The sequence below is a fragment of the Hemiscyllium ocellatum genome, chromosome 7, assembly GCF_020745735.1.
Source record: "Hemiscyllium ocellatum isolate sHemOce1 chromosome 7, sHemOce1.pat.X.cur, whole genome shotgun sequence".
Taxonomy (NCBI): domain Eukaryota; kingdom Metazoa; phylum Chordata; class Chondrichthyes; order Orectolobiformes; family Hemiscylliidae; genus Hemiscyllium; species Hemiscyllium ocellatum.
Window position 1 is genome coordinate 32,127,321 of NC_083407.1, and position 21,594 is coordinate 32,148,914.

The window sequence follows — 21,594 nt, forward strand, 5'->3', positions numbered from 1 at the left end:
GATAGTCTCCTTCCCTTACTTTAGTGGTAGTGACACACTGCCACAAATTGAAAGAGCACCAGAAGCACAAAGGCAATTGCGTTGTGTCCATAAGACAAAATCATAAAAGTTTGTGTTTTACATAAGTTGTCTAGGGCTTAACCATTAGGGAAGCACTCATGATGCATAAACAATGCATGTAATATTAAAGGTTATAGTGCATCAGTGTATTCTAATGAGGAGCTATTGCACTTATGAATCAAACACATTACCTTTAATCAGTCCTTTTTCTTGTAAAGTTTTCAATGAAGGTCGTCTTGATATGAATTTTTTTAGTCTGCTCTTAACTCTTTTCTTCTCAGAGGTGTCTGATGAGCTATGGTTCAGTCGCAGTACTGGGGATTAAGGAAGCAAACAGACATCACATTGTTAAAGAAACTGCCAGGAAAAGTTTATGAGATGTTTCATAAAGAGCAAAAAACAAATTTTTTCAAGTTATCTGGAATTTCTAACATAATATAAAAAGATCTTCAAATTTCCAAAGATTGGTTTCTACTAATAAACATATCCAAAATGCTAGTGAACACTGAGAATACCTGATCCTCATGATTCGCCTTCGACAAATATATATACTATAGCTCATTTCTCATCCTCAATGTTTTCCTTCTTCCGGAAGAAATGACTCTTCCAGTTTAACTCACAGCAGAAACCTGACAGAAACCCATTCTTGGGTTTCTTTACATGTCACCATAGATGTTGGGCATCAACAGGTTATTTGACCACAGTCAAGGCTCACACACATCTATTTTCCAGCAGTCAAAACCAGAAACGTTGATTAATTTAAATTTCCTCCCTAAGTCAGGGGTGTTATGATCAATTGAAAGCTTAACTTTAATGGGAAATTCAGACTGAACTCAGCCTTGCCTGTGTCACCCCTAAATTAGTAGAGTTGTTCATGGTGTCATCAGCAATTTCATAAAATGGCTTCTAAAGTAAAATGTCTGGTTTTAAATCAGATCCTATTGTAAGTATAAATGTCTTGTCATTATTAGTGATAATAACATAGCCTGATAAGTCCATCTTTAAGCACAAAGGTACTGCAATAAGCTGTTCTGTATCCATGTACTAATATTATGCAATGCAAATTCATTTTAAAACAGATGATATCCTATTTCTCTTGGCTTGCTTGAACTACAATTAATGCCTTCGTCATTAAAAAGAATGAGAAAAATTCCAATGCAACTTGGGTATTGCATCAGAATCCAGCATCTTTAAAACTGAAGATAAAATTTATGATAAACAATGACTTGACCTCAGCCGAATGAAAGCCACAACACGTTATTGCAACAGGAAGGTTACCTGTAAACTAACAGCTTCAAAGAGTTCAGAAAGAGAAGACAACGCAAACTAGTCCTTGCCATATTTGTCACTCATGGAATTAAAAGTAATGTGGTCAAGAGAACAAATGTCTGTTTTAAATCACAAATAGAAAATTGTTTCCATCCTACATTATCTACTTACAGTATGGTAGCTGTGAAGTAGTGACATCTAGTGATATAAAATAGCTATCACATTGGTTGGTAATGGAAACAGGAATAGGTCATTCAGTCCCTCCAGCTCATTTCTCCAGATATTTATATCAAGGTTGATCTGTACCTCAAACCCATTTACTCACTATTGCTCCACATCCCTTGCTACACATTCAAACATTGATTTCTCTTGTGGATGCTTCATGTAGACCGGTCTGTTCTGCTTTTAAGTGGCAACTTTCCATGACTGTTTATGTGAAGAAGTTCATTTTGATTTCACTCCTAAATGACTTGGGTTTAATTTTAAGTATATGCCACTTGTTCTGGATTCACCAGATGAAATAATTTCTCTTAATCTATGTTATTATATCTGATTAGCCTTTTTAGCACATTATTTAAATTACCCTCAAACATCTATATTCAGGAAAATAAAACCAATGTTTATTCCAATGGAATCATAATGTACTTCTTTTACATCACTATCTACTTCGTGAATCTATTCTGCACTTCCTACATAGATTCTTCGAGAGAAGCAATAATCAGAACTGAATACATTATTCAAAGTGGGCATCTGACCAAGGTTGTGTGTGACTGAAGCACAATGTCCTTACCTTCATTTTCTAGTTCCCTTAGATAAAAGGTAATTTTCCAACCTTTTGTATTGCTTGGTCTTTGTCTATTTCCACTAACTCATTGTGATATACACACATGGACAATTTATTTGCTTTTCCATGTTTCCTAGTTTCTCATCATTTTGCTTCTTATGCCTCCCAACTGCATATTTTGAAATGCAACTCTTTATTTGTTGCTTAATCGTTACTTTCAAATCTATTTAAACTATATCTGGTTAATCAGGTATTCCCCTAATGTCACTCAGAATAAGAGTTTTAATGCAAAATTTAATGTGACATCAGATAGCTAAAATAGACAAAGATAACCAACATTCTCACATACTGTGCCCTTATTTAATTACAATTGTCCAAAAGATTTTTTTTCACTCAAAGTAAGAGTTTTAATACTCAATTGAATGTGACATCAAATAGCTAAGAAAGACAAGGGATAACCAATATTTTCACACACTGTACCCTTATTCAATGACAATCATTCAGAATATATTTTGACTGGTTCAAAACTGTATCAAATTGCATTATTTCACAGCTTGACTTGCCCTCAGAACCTATTGATATTTAAGTATAGCTATGAGGAATTCTGAAGTATCACAGGCAACCAGAATAGTTGATTGCAAAGGTGTGAACTTCTCAGTAAATTATAGCAACAAACTCAAATAACCTTCGTTACAACCAGTTCCTGGGTGAGCTTCCCTAATTTCGCACAGTTTCAGATGGGATGTAGTAGGCGGTGAAGAAGCAAATGGCATATTGGCCTTCATAGTGAGAGGATTCAAGTACAGGCCCAGGGATGTCTTGCTGCAATTATACAGGGCCTTGATGAGACCAGCTTGGGAGTGTTGTGTGCAGTTTTGGTCTCCTTATTTGATGAAGGATGTCTTGGATATGAAAGGAGTGCAATGGATTTTACCAGACTGATTCCTGGGATGGAAAGACAAATGTATTAGGAGAGTTTGGATTGGCTAAGATTATATGCATAGAAGTTTTGAAGAATGAGGGGATGATCTCATAGAACCCTATTAAATTCTCAGAGGACTTGGCAGCATAAATGCAGAAATGATGCTCCTGATGACAGTGGAGACTAGAACCAGGGGTCAGAGCTGAAGTAGTTCATTTAGGACTGAGATGGGGAGAAATTTCCTCATCCATAGAATGATGCACATGTGGAATTCTTTGCCACAGAAAATGGTGAAGCCAAAATATGTAATGTTTTCTATAATGAGTTAGATGTAGTTTTTGGGGCTAAGGGATCAAAGAGTATGAGGATAATGTGAGAACACATTGCTACAATCAAACTGAATGATGGGACAGGCTTAAAGGGCCAAATGGGCTACTCCTTTTCCTATTTTCTTTGTTTCCATGTTTCTATACCTAAAATTGTCAAGGTCACAGTGAGGACATTTAAACCAGTTCCTCTTCTTTATTCACTGAACCCCTCAGTTGATCGCAACAAAGTTCATTTAAAAAGGTTCCCCTTCCCTTGGTGTTCTCAAGCAACGATCACCCCCTACTACATCAGACCACCAAGATGTTCAAACCCAGGTGGCAATAATTTTTTTTAATTGCCATGGGAGGGAAGGGAAGGGTTGATGGCGGAAGTGCTGGAGATGGATTGAACATGGCTGAGGGCCCTGTTCACCACAGTAACATGGGACTGTGGTTGAGGAGAAAGGTGGATCTTTCTCAGGCTCCTTTACAGAAGGTAGAACAGATGTGATGGAGACGGAGAATGGGATGGGAGAATTGGATGGAATCCTTCCAGAAAGCAGGGTAGGAGGGTGTATAATCTCTCTCTCTCTCTCTCTCTCTCTGTCTAGACTTTGGGAGACACTGAGTTTACAGCGTGCCAGCCTGTCCCCAGAAAAGGAAATACAGAAATGAAAATACAACACTTCCATGGGCAGTATACAATAATCCTATATTGCAGCATTGTCAGTGATCAGAAAAGCTGGGAGGTCTTCATATAGATTTTTTATAGGTATTTTCAAACCAGACTGTTCAGAGATTTTACGACACCACTCTTGAGCAGGTGGGAGTAATCCTAGATCTCCAGGCTTAGTCATCAGGACACTATCCCTGTTGCACAAGAGCCCTCAGGATTGGAGTCATGGTGTATAAATGTCACCTTGCACCAATAGTGCTTCTAGGAGTCCAATGTTCATTTTTCCCTCTCTTTTGCCCTTTATATATCTGAAGAAACTCTTACAGTCTTCCTTTTTATTACTGGCTAGCTTACCCTCATATATGATCTTCTCCCTCCTTATTTCTTTTTTTGTTGCCCTCTGTTGGTCTTTGTAAGCTTCTCAATCATCTGGTTTCCCACTGCCCTTCCCCACATTATGTGATTTCTCTTTTGTTTTTATGCTATCCCTGACTTCCCTAGTCAATCATGGTTGCCTCATCCTTCCTATACAATGCTTCATTTTCCTTGGAATGAATCTTTGCTGTAACTCCTGAATTACTCCAAGAAACCCCTGCCATTGCTATTCTATTGTCTTTTGTGCTAGACTCTCTCCCAGTTAGTTCTCTCCAGCTCCTCTCCCATACCTCTGTAGTTGATGTTATTCAGCTGTAATACTATTACCTCTGATGCTATTTTCTCCCTCTCAAACTTCAGAGTAAATTCTATCATATTATGATCACTGCTTCCTAAGGGTTCCTTCACCTTAAACTCCTTCATCACGTCTGCCTCATTGCACAACACTAAAAAGGATCCCTTCCCCTTGTGTTCTCAAGCAATGACCACCCCTATTACATCAGACCACCAAGATGTTCAAACCCTGGTGGGCAGTAATTTTTTTAACCCCTGGTTTTGTATATCACTGGAAGGGTATAAAAAAAAACAAAGTTGTCTGCAGGAGATAGTTTACTGCTGCAGCCTCTCATGACCGCTCTTTCTTTTTAGTCTTTCTGTTTGAGGTTTGCCTGACCCTGTACAGATGGAACACTCCATGGGACAAAAAAAGGAATCTGCCCCGTAGTCACTGAATTTATATCCACTGCCAAATTTTCACTGTGGCAGTCCTCTTCTTAAAAGTGCAATTTGGAATCAGGTGTTTTATATGTTCATAAGTAGCTTTCAAATCTGACTTGTTATCATTGCATTACAGCTTTTTGTAAGCCTCAGTGTAGGGAGAAGATTCAAAAACAATGCACACCATAGACTGTTATGTTTTGGTATTAAATATGGAAATTGCTCATTTGAAATCTCTGCTTGACAATGAATAATGTAACATAATCTTCCTTTAAAAATGGGCACAATACAGTTTTTAATTATTAATTGATTTTTTAAGGCCAAATGCCAATGACAAAAATTATGTGGTAATTTTTTTTACTGCTTTATTTTAATATCAAACTCAACTCTCATTCAATTGTCTTTTGATTCATTTACAAGTATCACATATTACACCTTATTTCAGGAAGCAAGGTTTTACGGCCAAGGTGTGGATCACTATAAATATTTTGTGGTTCTGTCAAAATTTGTGTAGCCAGCAATTTTGTCTGAATTACTCCACACAGAAAAACAATTCTGAAGAATTCAAACTGCCCACATCTTGTGAAATGGTTGAAGTGCTGCATGGCTTTGCAAATACTCCTGTCAAAGGGATAAATCCTTTCAAAATTGGAATCTTGCTACTTTTGCTGTACTAATTTAATTTCTTTTTTTATAAAGATGAAAGTGACAGCCAGTTCATGGACTCCAGCTGATCACATGTAGTAAGACCATATAATCAAAGCAAAAACATTTTTCAGAAATATGGTACCATGCATGTGGTCTGGTATGCCATATGTATATTTTTTTGGTTAAAACTTATATAATTCCTAAGGCAATAGAAGCCTTCTGCTAATCTTCCTCCATTTGGAATCCCTCCTCCTGTGTAGATAAATCTCCTCCTTTAGCATAAAGACAAGTGAAGTATGTCTAGGAAGATGCTACATAAAGCATTTCTGGTCATCCCAGCTTTGTTTTGATGTAAATACTGGACTCTTCTTCAGACACTGCAGTGACATTTTGACAGATGTTTCTCATGAGGTGGACCAATAATATGGAAGGCAGATTTTGTCCAGTTAAATATCATTTTTGTACTCTAAGACCTGCATTTTTTAGGTCTGATTTGACACCAAATATAGGACAATTGTGCAAGAACTTAAACATGAGATATCAATATCAGTGGGACAAAGTGTAACTTTATTATCCTACCATTATAAAAATGCATGAAGTGAAATAAAAATCTCTTGGAAAGAACAGCTGTGGTCAGACCAACTAGAACCTTTCTAATTAAATGTAAACTGGAATTCAAGTGACCATTGAGGTATTGACAATTGGTCTTAAACTTTAACGGTAGAAGAATTACATTTCTAACAGCACAAAAATGGTACACTACAAATACCAAAAATTGATTAAAAACCAACATGCTATTTAGACACAACCTAATATCATGTCACATGCCAATAGTCCAGGTCAAACAAATAATCTCATGCTGCTACATTTTGGCAGTGTGCTGGTGGGATTTTCTAATTAATAGAATGCTGCTGTAGGTCTAAATGGACACTGTGACTACTGTATAATTGAACAATGTTGTGTGTGAATTGCATTGTTAAATGCAATGTCAGATATGGTTGGATGTATTTTGCAATGATTGGCTGATTGAATAAAACATCAGACCTCACTTTCCTCCAGACTTCAATCAGCCAGCACTTGCAAAACCCAAAACAAAATGTCTATTGTTAGATGTTATTAGGTATCTGAAGACCCACAAATATATACCCTTTTGGATGACAATCATATATGATCCGAGAGGTCGCTAATTATTGATAAACAATACTTGTTGAATAATCACAAGTGTGTTGATAGCCCCACTAACAACTAATTCAAGATAATCAGTTAGGCTCATACAATGGCTCACTTTGGAGACATGATGGTGTAATGTTGTATTATTACTGAATGACTCATGCAGAAATACTGGAATACTCTAAGGCCCCAGGTTCCAATCCCAACACAGCAGATGGTTGAACTAGATCCATCTTCAAGGAGAACCAGGACAATATCTAGGCTTGGGCTGACATGTGGCAATTAACATTCATGTCACACAAGTGCTAGGCAATGACCATCTCCAACAAGAGAGAATCTCATCTTTGGCCCCATATTCAGGGCATTACCACTACTGAATCTCTTACTATCAACACCATGGGGCTAACTATTGACCAGAAACTGAACTGGACCAACTATAAAAATATTATGATTGCAAGACCAAGTCAGACACTCTGAATTCTTCAGTGACTAACTTACCTCCTAACTCCCCAGTGTCAGCCCACCATCTAAAAAGCACAAGCCAGGAATGAAATGAAATACTCCCTGCACTCCTGGATAAGTGCAGCTCCATCTCTGGTAAAGAGGCTTAGCTGAAAATGTGTTGCTGGAAAAGTGCAGCAGGTCAGGCAGCATCCAAGGAGCAGGAGAATTGACGTTTCGGGAATAAGCCCTTCTTCAGGAAGGGCTCATGCCCGAAACATCGATTCTCCTGCTCCTTGGATGTTGCCTGACCTGCTGCGCTTTTCCAGCAACACATTTTCAGTTCTGATCTCTAGCATCTGCAGTCCTCACTTTCTCCCTAAAGAGGCTTGGCATCATGGGGACATTGGATGCGACAGATCAAATATGGAAAGAGCAGAGGAAGTTAAGGCAGAAATACAGTAACATGGAAAATGAGGATCAAAAAATGATAGTACAGGAAAAGGGGAGGACAGAAAAAAAAAGGTGGGAATATACCGGCAATTAACTAAATATTACAGAAATGAAAACACAAAATTCAAAGTTCTGTATCTGAATTGTGTAGTAATCTTAGAAAAGTAAACAAGTTGCTAGTATTTATTTAGTTAAATGTATATTATCTGATTGACATTTCACGATGTCAAGGGATTAAGTCCTGAATACATTTACAATGACGTCACAAATCTGAATTACTATGGGTGTTTTTAACTCCAAAATGTATCTTTAAAAGGGGATTGCTAAAGCTACAAAATAACTGTGGGTGGAATTTCAGTGGCTAGCTATTGAAATTTTGTGTAAAGCTGGTGGAATGTAACACATAAAATGGCAAAGAACTTCTGTGACAGACAGACTGAGAGAGAGTGTCACCATTTGCAGACTTTGTTTAAATGGTTCCCCTTTCCAGAAATGTGTTTAAAAGAGAGATTCATCACTCATCTGTGTGCTCTATTAGGCGATAGACTAGGGTGTATCTACTATGCTGCGGAAACCAAAATTTGAGAACAGCTGGTAAGTAGCCCTGGCACCACAGGTAAAGAAAGAAATTCTTTCCCATTCTGAATACACCACATCATTTAAAATCAGGACAAAAGAAGTTCAATTAAGCTACAAAATCAAAAAATTTCAAAACATTCTTATTTAACTCTCAACATCAATGTTACTGGTATAACCTAAAAATGGCTGCAACAACTTACTTGTTCTTCATGAACAATTCAGAGATATTTTGCATTTTAAAAACAGTTTTTTATCTTTTGGGACACACCTCTTATTTATAATTTGTGAATTTGTGTTTTATTATTATTTCTTTACATGATTTGATAAACTTTTCACAAATTCAATGAAGTCTGACTAATTTGGCTCCATTTTCAAGGATGTGTTCAATTGGTCTATGAAAATAAGTATCCAGAGAAGGGATCTTATTAAAGTTAACCACATTGCAACCATCTGAGAGGCTGAGTGAATAAAAAAAGGGGAGGTGATTCATTTTTCTTCACCTGGGATCTTAGTAGTTAGGGATATTTCCTCTGGAAATGTAATGATTTATTAAGGAAGATGGTATTTGTAAGTTTGGTCTGATAAGTACAATATGAAATTTTCATATCATATTGCTTTTGGTAATAATATTCAAGTTATAATCTTGCATTTGTTAGTTTATTTTTTGGGCCATACAACATTGGATGGATACAACAAAATAGGTATGCACACAAATTGTTTCTGTTCAGAACCAATGAAAGCTGATTAAATAATTGGATTTCAATTAGTTCATGATGCAGTTAAAACGACTATCATGTTATCACAACATAAAGAGCAGGGCAACCAAAATGATCCAATATATCATCAACTAAAGGAAAAAATATTTATGATTGTTCATTTACACAATTTCTTAAGCAATTACTTCCAATGTATTATGAGCAACAAAAGGGAGTTTGAAGAAATGTCTATTAACCATCCTCAGTAATGGGTACAAGGTCTATTGACAGTGGATGTCAGAGTAAAGTGCTATTGATTGCCACTCTTCATGAGTATGACAAAATCTATTAATCTGAAGAGTAGAAATAACGTCTGCACTTTTCTGAAGTATCATGTCATTGTCTGCCTTGACATGGCAAACTGACTAAATGTTGTAATGACTGAGCTTGGGAAAGGTAAGAACACTTACCAGAGTTAAAGATAACAAAATTCTCCACACATAATGCAGGCACCGTGGTGAATGCTACTGCCTGCCTGTTTGAGCAGAGTCCAGTGTATCTTCATAGACTGTACAATAATTTATGACAAAGGCAATGCTGAGCTTTCTACCGCAGCATCGCAAAGATAATTTACTTTCCATCATTTAACATTTCTGAAAATAATATTCTGCCACTTCTCAAGACTATACTTTTCAAAAAAATTATAACCAGATGAGAAAAAAAGTAATGTATCATTTTATTTGTACAAGAAAAAAATCTTACTGTCATCTAAACAAGGTGGAGATAAATGTTTCCCAAAGAATGCATTATTAAAAGGCTTAGTTGCATTCAAGGCTTTCCCAGAAAAAAAAACTAACAGCAACTTATAGGATAAACTGATGGGGTGGTTAAACTCCTGGTTCATAACCTGGCTTTGTTCATGTTCCTACTGTATAGATAACAGATACAAGAAAGTCCCCCCTTTCCCAGCTAAATCACATTATTTAAAGTTAAGAGGTCAGAGGAAAAGGATATCTGAATTTTGTAATGTTGTACCAAGTGATAATAGCTTCTGATGAAAACATCTGTGCTTGCTAAATTTCAAGATGAGCACTTGAAATAAACTACCAAATGCCAATCATACTACCTTTCTGTACACTAGACTGAAAGGAGATTAATCAAACTGAAAGCAACATTATCTCTGTTTATTTGTGTAATCTGTCTAGACTAATCCACGATTATACAAAAATGTCACTGAACAAGAGGATATCCCTTGAATATCTGCCTCTTTTCAGAGCACATTCTTTGTAACCAGTGAAAAAGTTCAGCTTTGGTAAAATGCTGCAAATATCGCAGTGGCTAAAATTCACCCTGTGTGTGAACTAAAATGACAATATTTATCATCCATGCAAAGTTTTAATTATTTCTGAACACCGATAACCAAATAGAAAGTTTATTACTGTGACTATAACTTGTGTAATTCATAAAACTTTGCTTATGTTGTCATTTAAAGATTTTGCTCCTATAAGCAGGATCTAATGGCACAGTTATGAATTTCATTTGAACATTGGTATACCAATGCAAATACCAATTGCAAATACCAATTGCAGAACTGCAAAGACCTGTTATTTTATAAATCAACATGTTTTGATGGTATTGAGCATTTCAAGTTCACAAAAGTCTACAGTTATGTGAAGTACATTTATAATATATTCTATTACATATTCCCATAACGAAAGAATAGAAGTTCCAACTACTTTATCATCTTTCCCACCTTCAGGATATTCTAAGTGCTTTGCAGCCTAAAGGTGCTTTTTAAAGTACAGTTGCCATTGTAAATGTGATAAAATGTGGCAAACAGCTTGTGCATAACACAGTACTGAATTGAATGATATATTGTCACTTGTATTTTACAGTGAATAATACGGTAAAATATAATGAAAAGCCACAATCCGGCATCATTTTCAATATTTAAAGAATAAAAAGAATGAAAAGATAAAATGGAAAGAGAATCTGTGTTTGGTCTACCACGTTGCCATGATTCTTGTGCCCTGAGCCAGCTCACCAATGACACCTGTACCTCCACCCCTCCTCCACTGTCTCACTGCCACCACTCTTCAGGGACCATCTCTTCACCCCTTGGCCCACCTTGCTGACATGGCTGCCAATGCCAGCTCTCGAGTTGAGTCCACACTACCCTGCAACCAGGAGTCTCCAGCTCTGCTGCCTTCTCTGCCATGCCGATAACCTGGAGTTCCTGCTCCAGGTCTATCACAACTGCAATCAGGAATCCTTGACTCCGCTGCTGCCTTGATGATGCCAGGAGTGCCCGGTCCGGGTATATCATGCAGTCAATGCTGCCTCTCCCACACTGGAGTCCCTGCTCGGGGCCTACTGCAGCCAGGATTCCCTGGCTGTGCTGCCAGGCCAGGCCATTGCCTTGGCAAGAGCCTGGCTCCAGCTGTCCTCCTCTAAGATGTCATCTTCTCCAAGAGGAAGAGAATGACGGAAAAAAAAAGAAAAAAGAAAAGGAAAGAAGACACAAGGGTAAGGAAGAAGGAAGGAACTAGCTGGTCTGGAGCAGTCAGGCTCAGGAGACTGACACTGCCGACCTTGTCGGTGCCACCATCTTATTCACGATCACAGCAGCAATGAAATTGATGTCCAGATAATTATGTTGTTTGTAGATAAATGTTAGGGCATGAAGGAAAACCTCATTAGTTGCCTTAAAAATGTACTTTAGTATGTTTATGCCCAACTTTGATTGCAAATGAGGCCTCAGTTCAATATCACATTTAAAAGACAAAACCTCCATAAGTGTAACACTTCTACAGTTCTTTGCCAATGTGTCCATTCTGGATTTCTGGGGCTTGAACCTACAACTTTCTAACATTGAGATGTGTTTGCAATTAAATAAGCACAAATGAATCATCCTCAGATTGGAAAACTGATGAGTTTGGGCACAATAATTTTAATTTGAGGTTAAAATTACTCAGACAAAATAGAACTGGGATATAAGACATAATACCATAAAATAAAAGATCAAAATTAGGCCATTCAACTAAGTCTTCTCCACCATTCGATCATGGTTGAAATGTTTCTCAACCCCATTCTCTTGCCTTCTCTCCATAATCCTTGATCTCCCCATCGAGCCCATCTATGTCTGTCTCAAGTACACTCATTAACTTGACCTCCACAGCGTTATGTGGATATATAACATTGCCAAACATGCTTACCTTCACAATAGAACATAGAACATAGAACATAGAAAAATACAGCGCAGTACAGGCCCTTCGGCCCTCAATGTTGCGCCGATGCAAGCCCACCTAACCTACACTCACCCACTTTCCTCCATATGCCTATCCAATGCCCGTTTAAATGCCCATAAAGAGGGAGAGTCCACCACTGTTACTGGCAGGGCATTCCATGAACTCACAACTCGCTGAGTAAAGAATCTACCCCTAACATCAGTCCTATACCTACCACACCTTAATTTAAAGCTATGTCCCCTTGTAATATCTGACTCCATATGTGGAAAAGGGTTCTCATGGTCAACCCTATCTAAACCCCTAATCATCTTGTACACCTCTATCAAGTCACCCCAAACCTTCTTTTCTCCAATGAAAACAGCCCCAAGTGCCTCAGCCTTTCCTCATACGATCTTCCTACCATACCAGGCAATATCCTGGTAAACCTCCTTTGCACCCGTTCCAGTGCCTCCACATCCTTCCTATAGTATGGCGACCAAAACTGCACACAACACTCCAGATGCGGCCGCACCAGAGTCTTATACAACTCAGGACTCCAGAACTCAATTCCTCTACCAATAAAAGCCAGTACGCCATATGCCTTCTTCACAGCACTATTTACCTGGGTGGCAACTTTCAGTGATCTGTGTACATGGACACCAAGATCCCTCTGCTCATCCACACTACCAAGTATCCGTACATTAGCCCAGTACTCCATCTTCTTGTTACTCTTACCAAAGTGAATCACTTCACACTTAGCTACATTGAACTCCATTTGGCACCTCTTTGCCCAGCTCTGCAGCTTATCTATATCCCGCTGTAACCTGCCACATCCTTCCTCACTGTCAACAACTCCACTGACTTTCGTATCATCCGCAAACTTGCTCACCCAACCTTCTAGCCCCTCCTCCAGGTCATTTATAAAAATGACAAACAGCAATGTTCCCAAAACAGATCCTTGCGGAACATCGCTGGTAACTGCACTCCAAGATGAACCTTTACCATCAACTACTACCCTCTGTCTTCTTCCAGCCAGCCAATTCCTGAGCCAAACCTCCAACTCACCCCTCAATGCCATACCTCCATATTTTTTGCAGTAGCCTACCATGGGGAACCTTATCAAATGCCTTACTAAAATCCATATACACCACATCTACCGCTTTACCCTCATCCACCTCCTTAGTCACCTTCTCATAGAATTCAATAAAGTTTGAGGCACGACCTGCCCTTCACAAAACCATGCTGACTATCCTTGATCACATTATTCCTATCCAGATGTTCATAAATCCTATCCCTTACAATTCTCTCTAAGACTTTGCCCACAACAGAGGTAAGACTCACCGGCCTATAGTTACTAGGGTTATCCCTACTCCCCTTCTTGAACAAGGGAATCACATTTGCTATCCTCTGTTCTTCAAGTTCAGCTGTTGCCTTGTGACTTCAGAAAAACTGATGACTTTGTTTTCTTTTTGGTTGTAGCCACCACCAGGACCTCAAGCGAGTGCTAACTTCAGTCCTGTCAGCAGCTCTTCCCAGGGGCAGCATCTAGTCAGGAATAGCCAATTCACAGGTCATCATTATCCAATTAAGAGCACAGCATGCCCTGAAGGATTATCAACCCAATTGGTGGGCCGGCATTTCCACAGCCTCAACATCATAACCATAGTATTGGCCAGGATGAGGCTGCATTACCAGGGAGAAGATGCTGGAGAAGTACTCTCCAGCACATGGAAGCTCTTTGATGATGTCTTGACTAAACTGGCAGGTGTGAGGGGTATGTTAGATAGTGGGCTGAAATGGAGCAGCATTTAGAGTTTTGGAGTGCTGGTACAGCCATTGTCCTCTCCATGGGACACAGAAGGAGTACTCTATAATCCCTCATCTCAAGTCCTCTGAAAGGCTGGCAGCGTTTCTCTGGTAATCTCCTAAAGCAGCATTTTGCCCACTCACCATGGGAAAGTGCTCACAAGGTAATTGAGTGGAAAATAATTGGGTCATTAAGTGATTCAGTTTTCCATCTGAAGGGTGGATATGCTAATAGGATTCCAGCCACAGACATTTTGCCAAGGCAGTGGCAAGTGGTTGAGATTCTTCGCAAAACTTTTCTATTTTTTTCATCCCTTCCATTTCCTATCCTATCTCCACTGGGCTGTTACAATTCAGCCCAAAGAGTCAATCCATTTGGGAGAATGCAGGAGAAACAACAAAAAAATGAACACTAGGCAGTTTTCTGAAAAAAAAACTTCATCAAACTGTAATGCTCCTCATTACACAATTTTTCCCAAACATGCTCATGCATTTTGTCTTTATACAGTAATTTTTCATAATGAATTAATTTGCCTAATGTATACATCTATCATAAAATCTGGATGGAGGTCCAAGTGAAGTCCAGCATAAAGCATGTTATAGAATAATATGTTTCCATTGCAAAAACAATAAAACAATAGAGAGCATATTAATGACGGTTATTTTTGTTTCATTTATGAAGATGTTGCTCCTCTTCTTGGTTTTGAAATAAAGCTAAAACAGGGACAAATAAATTATTGATGTTGGGTATTCGCAATTTTATTATTAATGATAATATTTCATTAAGGAGCTTTGACTGCAGCATTGGGACTTACATAATTGTGGCATCCATACTGATCTGATCTTTCTGTCAATACTAACAATTGTAACTCCTACTTTTTTTCACTTTGAGTGAAAACTTTTACCACAGAACTGAAGACTTGGCTGAGAAACAGTATATGAACATATTTACTCGACTTAAAATAATATTTGTATAATCTTAATATGCCATAATTATTTTTATAAATCCTACCAATACAGACTCTGAAATTTCTGACCAAAGTTCACTGGACTTGAAAGGTTAATTCTGTTTTCAGATTTTGCCAGATCTGCTAAGTTTCTCCAGCACCTTCTGTTTTTGCTATGAAATTCATAAGCTGGTTGTTCAATAATAGTAACTGACTGCTTGACTTCACTTGCTCATATATATCCATTACTTAACTGAAGTAAAATAGACATAAATCTGGCATGGAAACAACAAAGTGCCATTTTTGTGCTGTAGACTAAAAAAAAGTTGACAGTATTATTACATGTGTGTGCGCTGTGAAGATCTTTAACTTTGAAGTACTGCAGTAAGGAAAGAACTATATGTTTTCAGAAAGGTCAAACTGTGAACCAAGGTGTTATTGCTTTGTCAATTTTAAATGAACTCTGGAAAGCTACATCATCAGGACTGTCACGATCTGATGAAGAGAGGGTTTATAGAAGAATGCCTTGCTGATGGTGATCCTGATTTACCCTGTGTGGCTAAAGAAAATAATATTCTGGAATGATACAGCTATTTAGTGTCACATCTGTAATGGGAAGAGATGTAAGTGCTTGTGATCATGGTACTTGTGTCTTTGTTATATCAACCATTTAAAGTGAATGATTTGGAGGAGCTGGTGTTGGACTAGGGTGGACAGTGTTAAAAATCATACAACACCAATTTATAGTCCAACAGGTTTATTTGGAGGCACTAGCTTTCGAATTGCTGCTTCTTCATGAGGTGGCTTTTTCTAACCTGGTGTTGTGTGATTTTTAAATTTAAAAGGAAAACACCTTTTTGTTTGAACCATCAATTGCTTGCTATGTAATTTGCATTTATTCTATTCCATGTTGAAGTAAAAACTACAAGATATGGAAACTTGTTGGCATTTTCTTCATTTGTGTTTCCTTCTGTAAACTTGGCAATTTTGGTTTAAAATTTTTCCTGGAGATCATTACAATGCATTAAGTGGATCTGAAGTTAAGTCTTGTTCACTGTATGTTCTTAAATACTTGACTAATTATTGCTAAGTTTTCAGATTATTTCCACAAAGCATTGCTATATAATTTTGCAATTATATCCTGGAAGGATCTAAACAATTTTAGTACTCTCTGTAGAGTATTTGTCAGTCTGCTGCATTTATAAACAATGTTATTAACATTTATCAGGCATGAGCCCTGAAAGACACACAAAAACAAGAAACTGAAGTTTTGTTTTCATACAGCTGCTTTAGTCAGTCAACTTCTGTGATTATTCAGTGATTGTACCTATTGAATAGCTTGAAAGCCCCAGGTTTGATCCACATTTTGTTGACCTAGCATTTCAATGGGCAAGGAAAGTGTCACATTTGTTGTTTCATTTGGAGATAAGGAAAGTCAGTCAACATCTTAGTCTTGAACAGAGCACTTGAATATGTTGAATAAGGACAGAAAATGTCTTTTTTTTGCATGGATTGATGCCACGCTATGAGTTTGGGTTCAAGACAGACTGGTTCAGGACAAGGCAAATTTAGGGGCGCAGGTTCAATTCCACACTTGGGTGACTGTTGGTATGGAGTTTGAACATTCTTCCTGTGTCTTGCTCTGATTTCTTCCCACAATCCAAAGGTGTTCAGTTGAGTGGATTGGCAATGCTAAATTGCTCAAAGAGTTAGCAACTTTTGAAATTCTCTACACCGTGGGGCTGTGGTTATTCAGTGATAAAGTATGTTCAAGGTATAGTCATGGATGTGAAATAGTGTGGGAAGCTAGAGAAGAGAGGGGAGATCAGTCGTAAATAGACTAAATGGTGGATCTGACTTGAAAGGCCAAATGGCCTTTTTCTGCTCTAATTCTTGTCCTTGTGAATTCAGATTCTGCTATGAAATGCCTGAAATGCAATAGTTCACTGATTCTGTCAAGGAGTACAGCTCAATAATGGTCACTGGTATGGCACACTATGGGTATGGTTGCATATGAGTTTGCATCATGCATCTGTTAAATTATATGTCATTAACTCCTGCATGCAAACATAGGAAGAATGAAATTGGTAAGAACGAAATGTAATAAAAATCTTCAATATTTAAATATTAGGCTAAGATTCTGCAAATACAACAAATTTGGATTACTTGTTACAGGGACAAATAAGTTGAAGAAAGTAAAACATGCTTGTTCTGATGGAACAGTATATTCACCCAGTTAGAAAATGAACAGTGCCTAAGATTTCAATTGCCAAGGAAATTTTCAATTTTCAGAATGCAATATTACATGCGAGTTAATTGAAGTAATAATTATTTCCCTTGCATTATAAAGCTGAATGCTGCAAAAGACAATACACACAAAATAATAAAGTGTTTCCTAATTCAATATCCTTCAAAAGTTGTTGATAAGAATGCTCCACCAATTTATGATGCAGTAAGAAAGGAGTTTAGTATCATGTACTGAACAAGTTAAGAAATTACAATCATTGAATGTCATTGCAAACTGAATAGATGTTACCTTCAAGGAGGCAATGTCTTTGCTTAAATATAGATGACCTTTCACAATGGAAGGTATAATTGCTTTTGTACTTATTCGGATCACTTGTAAATTTGCCTATTTTGCTCTCAATCCACAATAACACACTCAAACCTTCTCCTTATTCTTTGCATTTGTCAGATCAGCACCCTGGGCTTTCTAGACAAACCACACCATTCACTAAAATTGCTCTTTCATTAGCTGACAGGAAGCATGGATCAAATGAATGGAAATGGACAATGCATAATACTTGTACTAGCATTCTTTATGAGCTGGGCTTCATGTTCATTCACTGGAGGGGCAATTACTTGCAATTTTGGCATTTGTCATCCATTTCCAGATGCCCTTGAGGCAGTGATGGTGGGTCTTCTGGTTGAATGTCTGCAATTTAAGCTATAGGCAGAGGTTGAACAGGTCTGAGCTATTTTCCCTGGAATGTCACAGATTGAGGGGTGATCTTATACAGAAGTTTATAAAATCATGAGGGATGTGGACAGGGTGAATTGTCTTTTCCCAGGTTAGGGGAGTCCATAGCTAGAAGGCATAGGTTTAAAGTGAGAGGGGCAACTTTTTCATGCAGAGGGTGCTGTATGTATGAAATGAAGTGCAAGAGGAAGTGATGGAGGTGGGTACAGTTACAACATTTAAAGAGGTATCTGGATGGATGTATGAATAGGGAGGTTTTAGAGGGTGGTGGGCTAAATGCTGGTGAATAGGATTAAATTAATTTAGGATATCTGTTCTACATGGACTGTTAGACTGAAAGCTCTGTATCCATGCTGTACATCTCTATGATTCCATGATCATAAATATGTGCTGAGGTTGTTCCCAACTCTGCTGTTAGCTTGGGAGTTCGAGGAGTCTGAGCTAAAGATGTTTAGTTTTCATGCAGTGCTTAATTTGGCGGCACATCAATTGGTAATAGGAAAGTGTCTAGCTGAAGAAAAGTGAGTTCCAATAATAAGCTATATTGGGACTTGAATAGGCAATCTTCTTGTTGAGAATAAAGCACTAAATTGCCTCAGCCATCTTACTCTTGTATGAAGTTAATTAGAAACAAAATTACTATTTTAAGCTCATATCATCACAAATCAGGAAATATTTCCCAAGGGTTCTCTGACAAAATGTTTGCTTTAGTTATTAGTTAAGAATTCCCATAATTTAGGTGGATATTTCTTTTGTTTGTTCTCAGTGTGTGCAAACAGCCATGGTATGGTTCCCACAATCTTGCCAGGCTTCTCAGCTCCTTAAATTAATTCCAGAAATATAAAGTACTTTCAACTTCTAAGCTTTTCTAAACGTCCAGGCCAATGAGGAATAAATCTTTTTTCAAATGTTTTAGATGTAAAGAAAGAAGCAAAACAAAAAGCTATTTTTCCCAGAATCACTAAATCAATGTGGTAACTAAAAATGAATTATAGTTCACCCAAAAATGCTTATGGCTCTTGAAGAACTGAGCTTTGCACCATCTCCTGAACCAAATATGGTAAGTTTCCTGAGTGGCTTTTGTTGTTTATGTAATGCTTTTTGGCATCAAGTGATTGAACATTACAAATACGAGAATGCTTGAAGATAGATTGGAATGGACAATTTTTCATGTTTAAAAGATAATAGCCCTCCTTCCATTTCTGGCTTCACAGTAAATGTTTAAGGCAATAAGATGATTTCTCGTGGTGTTGAAATTGAGTATCTCAATAATTCAAACCTTTCTTGGTTAGCAAAGTCCTGATGATACGGCAAAAATCAAATAGCCAATGTGCAGGAAGTACTGGTCAACATTTAGCACAAATGTGAAGAAAGCAAAAATAGTTTCTAATGCTTTTAATTCAACTCTGATTCCAAGAAGAAGTAGCTTTTAGCACAGTACAGGCCAGCAAGCAAAAGAAAAAGCAATCCATTCTACCTCTAAAGGAGAAAACAGTGTGAGAGATAACTGGAGGCCACTAATGCAGGAATTTCCAAAACAAGAGGAGGAAATTTATTATGCTAATGAAACTGTAGCAAAGAGACAAGAACAATGAACTGACAAAGAGAACCCAGGAAAGGGTAAAGGGAGAAACGGTAAGCTACTGGAATGAACTGGGGTGGAAGAGAGAACAATTGAAGATGAGGAAGAAAATTGTGACACAAATGCAATGAGAAAAATGACAGCAAGAACCTTGGATTCTTTAGGTTACAAGGTTGGAATTTCAGACATGGGCTCTAGCCAGCTGAAAATACAGTGACTAGAGACAGGCCAAAATATGACATCCACAAGCCTGTCTGGCTGTTCATGTGGAAATCAAAGATCCCATGACTTATTAATACTTCCTCAATCAATGCCATCAATTTTTTTTATTACCTAATTGTCTGTTCAGGGATTTGGTTGCATGAAGTTAGTTGCCACAACAAAAAAAAAGTACTAATTGCCAGTAATATATTTTAGAATTTCCTGAGGATGTGAAAGGTGCTCTGTAAATATAAGCATTACTTTCTGACCCTGTTTTAATACCCACTAGAATGAAAATTGAATTGCATAATTCTGAATTTCCAGGTTCTCTTTTTGATGGGGGGACACTCAGTTGCAGAGTATTCTGAAAGTAAACACTTTTGCACAATCTTCAGCTTGTGGTTTTCATCCACAAGTATTCTGAAGGTGTGACGTGCGGGGATTCCATAATGGTCATGGTTCTGATCTTAGTCTGGTGTAGAATACACCATCAGTGCAATATAAGTAAGTGATAATCTCACAACAGGAAACAGGAAACCCCCTCACTGACCCTCACACAACTTGAACATACTGCTGGGAACCACAGTGTGAAAATGTCAGATGCAAGCCAGCTTCTGACTCACATCTATCATGAGCATTTGCTGAATGACGAATTCTATCATTTTATAGTAAATACATCAGCACCCGCATTAAACTAAAGGCGAGGTGAAAATTCTAATAATACTATCTATACAAGGGGAGCATCTATATGATGCATAGTTGTTCTTGTATGTTGTGTGAGGCAACAAATTAATCATATTCACTTTTCAAACAACTTTGAACTCATTTAGCTAACTCCATCTTTTTTCTTCTTCCACCTCTTTGGAAGATACCAGTTGCTTCTGGGCAATGGTTGCAATCACACCTTCAAAAATTTTACCCTGGAGCTCCACTACATGTATGCGACTAAAACTGGTAATCTATTTGACCATGGGGATTTTACAGCTCTCACTTATTATTCCAGTATCAAATGGTCAGTGGAAATTCACTGGATAATGATCAAACACAGGAATCTCTTGTGCATTTTTTTCTTCCTTGTCCCAACATGATGAGGCCAATATTCACATCCAACTCTAGAGTAAAACTTGTTGCCTATTATCTTCATATCTTCCAATGAACAAGTGAGAGGTAGTGTGGATTTCATTCACATATTATCCAGATTCAGATTATTGACCCATTCAAAATTAAAAATGTTGTGTAGTAATGTTCCACTTCTTATGAAAAGTACTTTGTCCGTCACCACATTATTAGAATATCTGCTTCAGTTTCAAACACCATTCCTCCAGATAACAGAAATGAACATACAGAACCCTAACCAAAAGATTTTTTTTTGCCTTTATGAATTACTCAGATGACCCCTCAAAGAAGGCTTTATCTTAAAAACAGGGTTTTATTTTTCTTCACAGAAGTTTGTATTTAGACTCCTTGAACTTAAAGGAAGCTAAAAGTCTGAGAATTCGAATGTAGCAATAAACTACAGAAACATTTTTAAAGTCAAAATATTTTTAAAAGAGAAACTACATTAAATAAAATCTCTCATTCTGGTCATTCCCGCTGGTATTGCTTCCCATTTTGTTCAATGTTTTAGGTGCAAAACAGGCAAAAATTTCCTATCCCACCTCCTCTTGACACCCTATAATATTTCTGTATGACATAGGAACAACACATAATTCTATTGTTCTCTTCACATCAAAAAAAAGGAAATCCCAAAGAAC

At 37.6% G+C, this 21,594-nt stretch overlaps 1 protein-coding gene across 2 annotated transcripts in view; it reads right to left on the bottom strand.

The window, feature by feature from the left end:
• Positions 1 to 21,594, bottom strand: part of arhgap15 (Rho GTPase activating protein 15) — a 736,069-nt gene that overhangs the window by 309,187 nt on the left and 405,288 nt on the right. For both annotated transcript variants that reach the window (XM_060827830.1, XM_060827829.1), the window contains exon 10: positions 252 to 374. In XM_060827830.1, the coding sequence (XP_060683813.1) occupies positions 252 to 374 (123 nt within the window). The remainder of the gene's footprint in view (positions 1 to 251; positions 375 to 21,594) is intronic.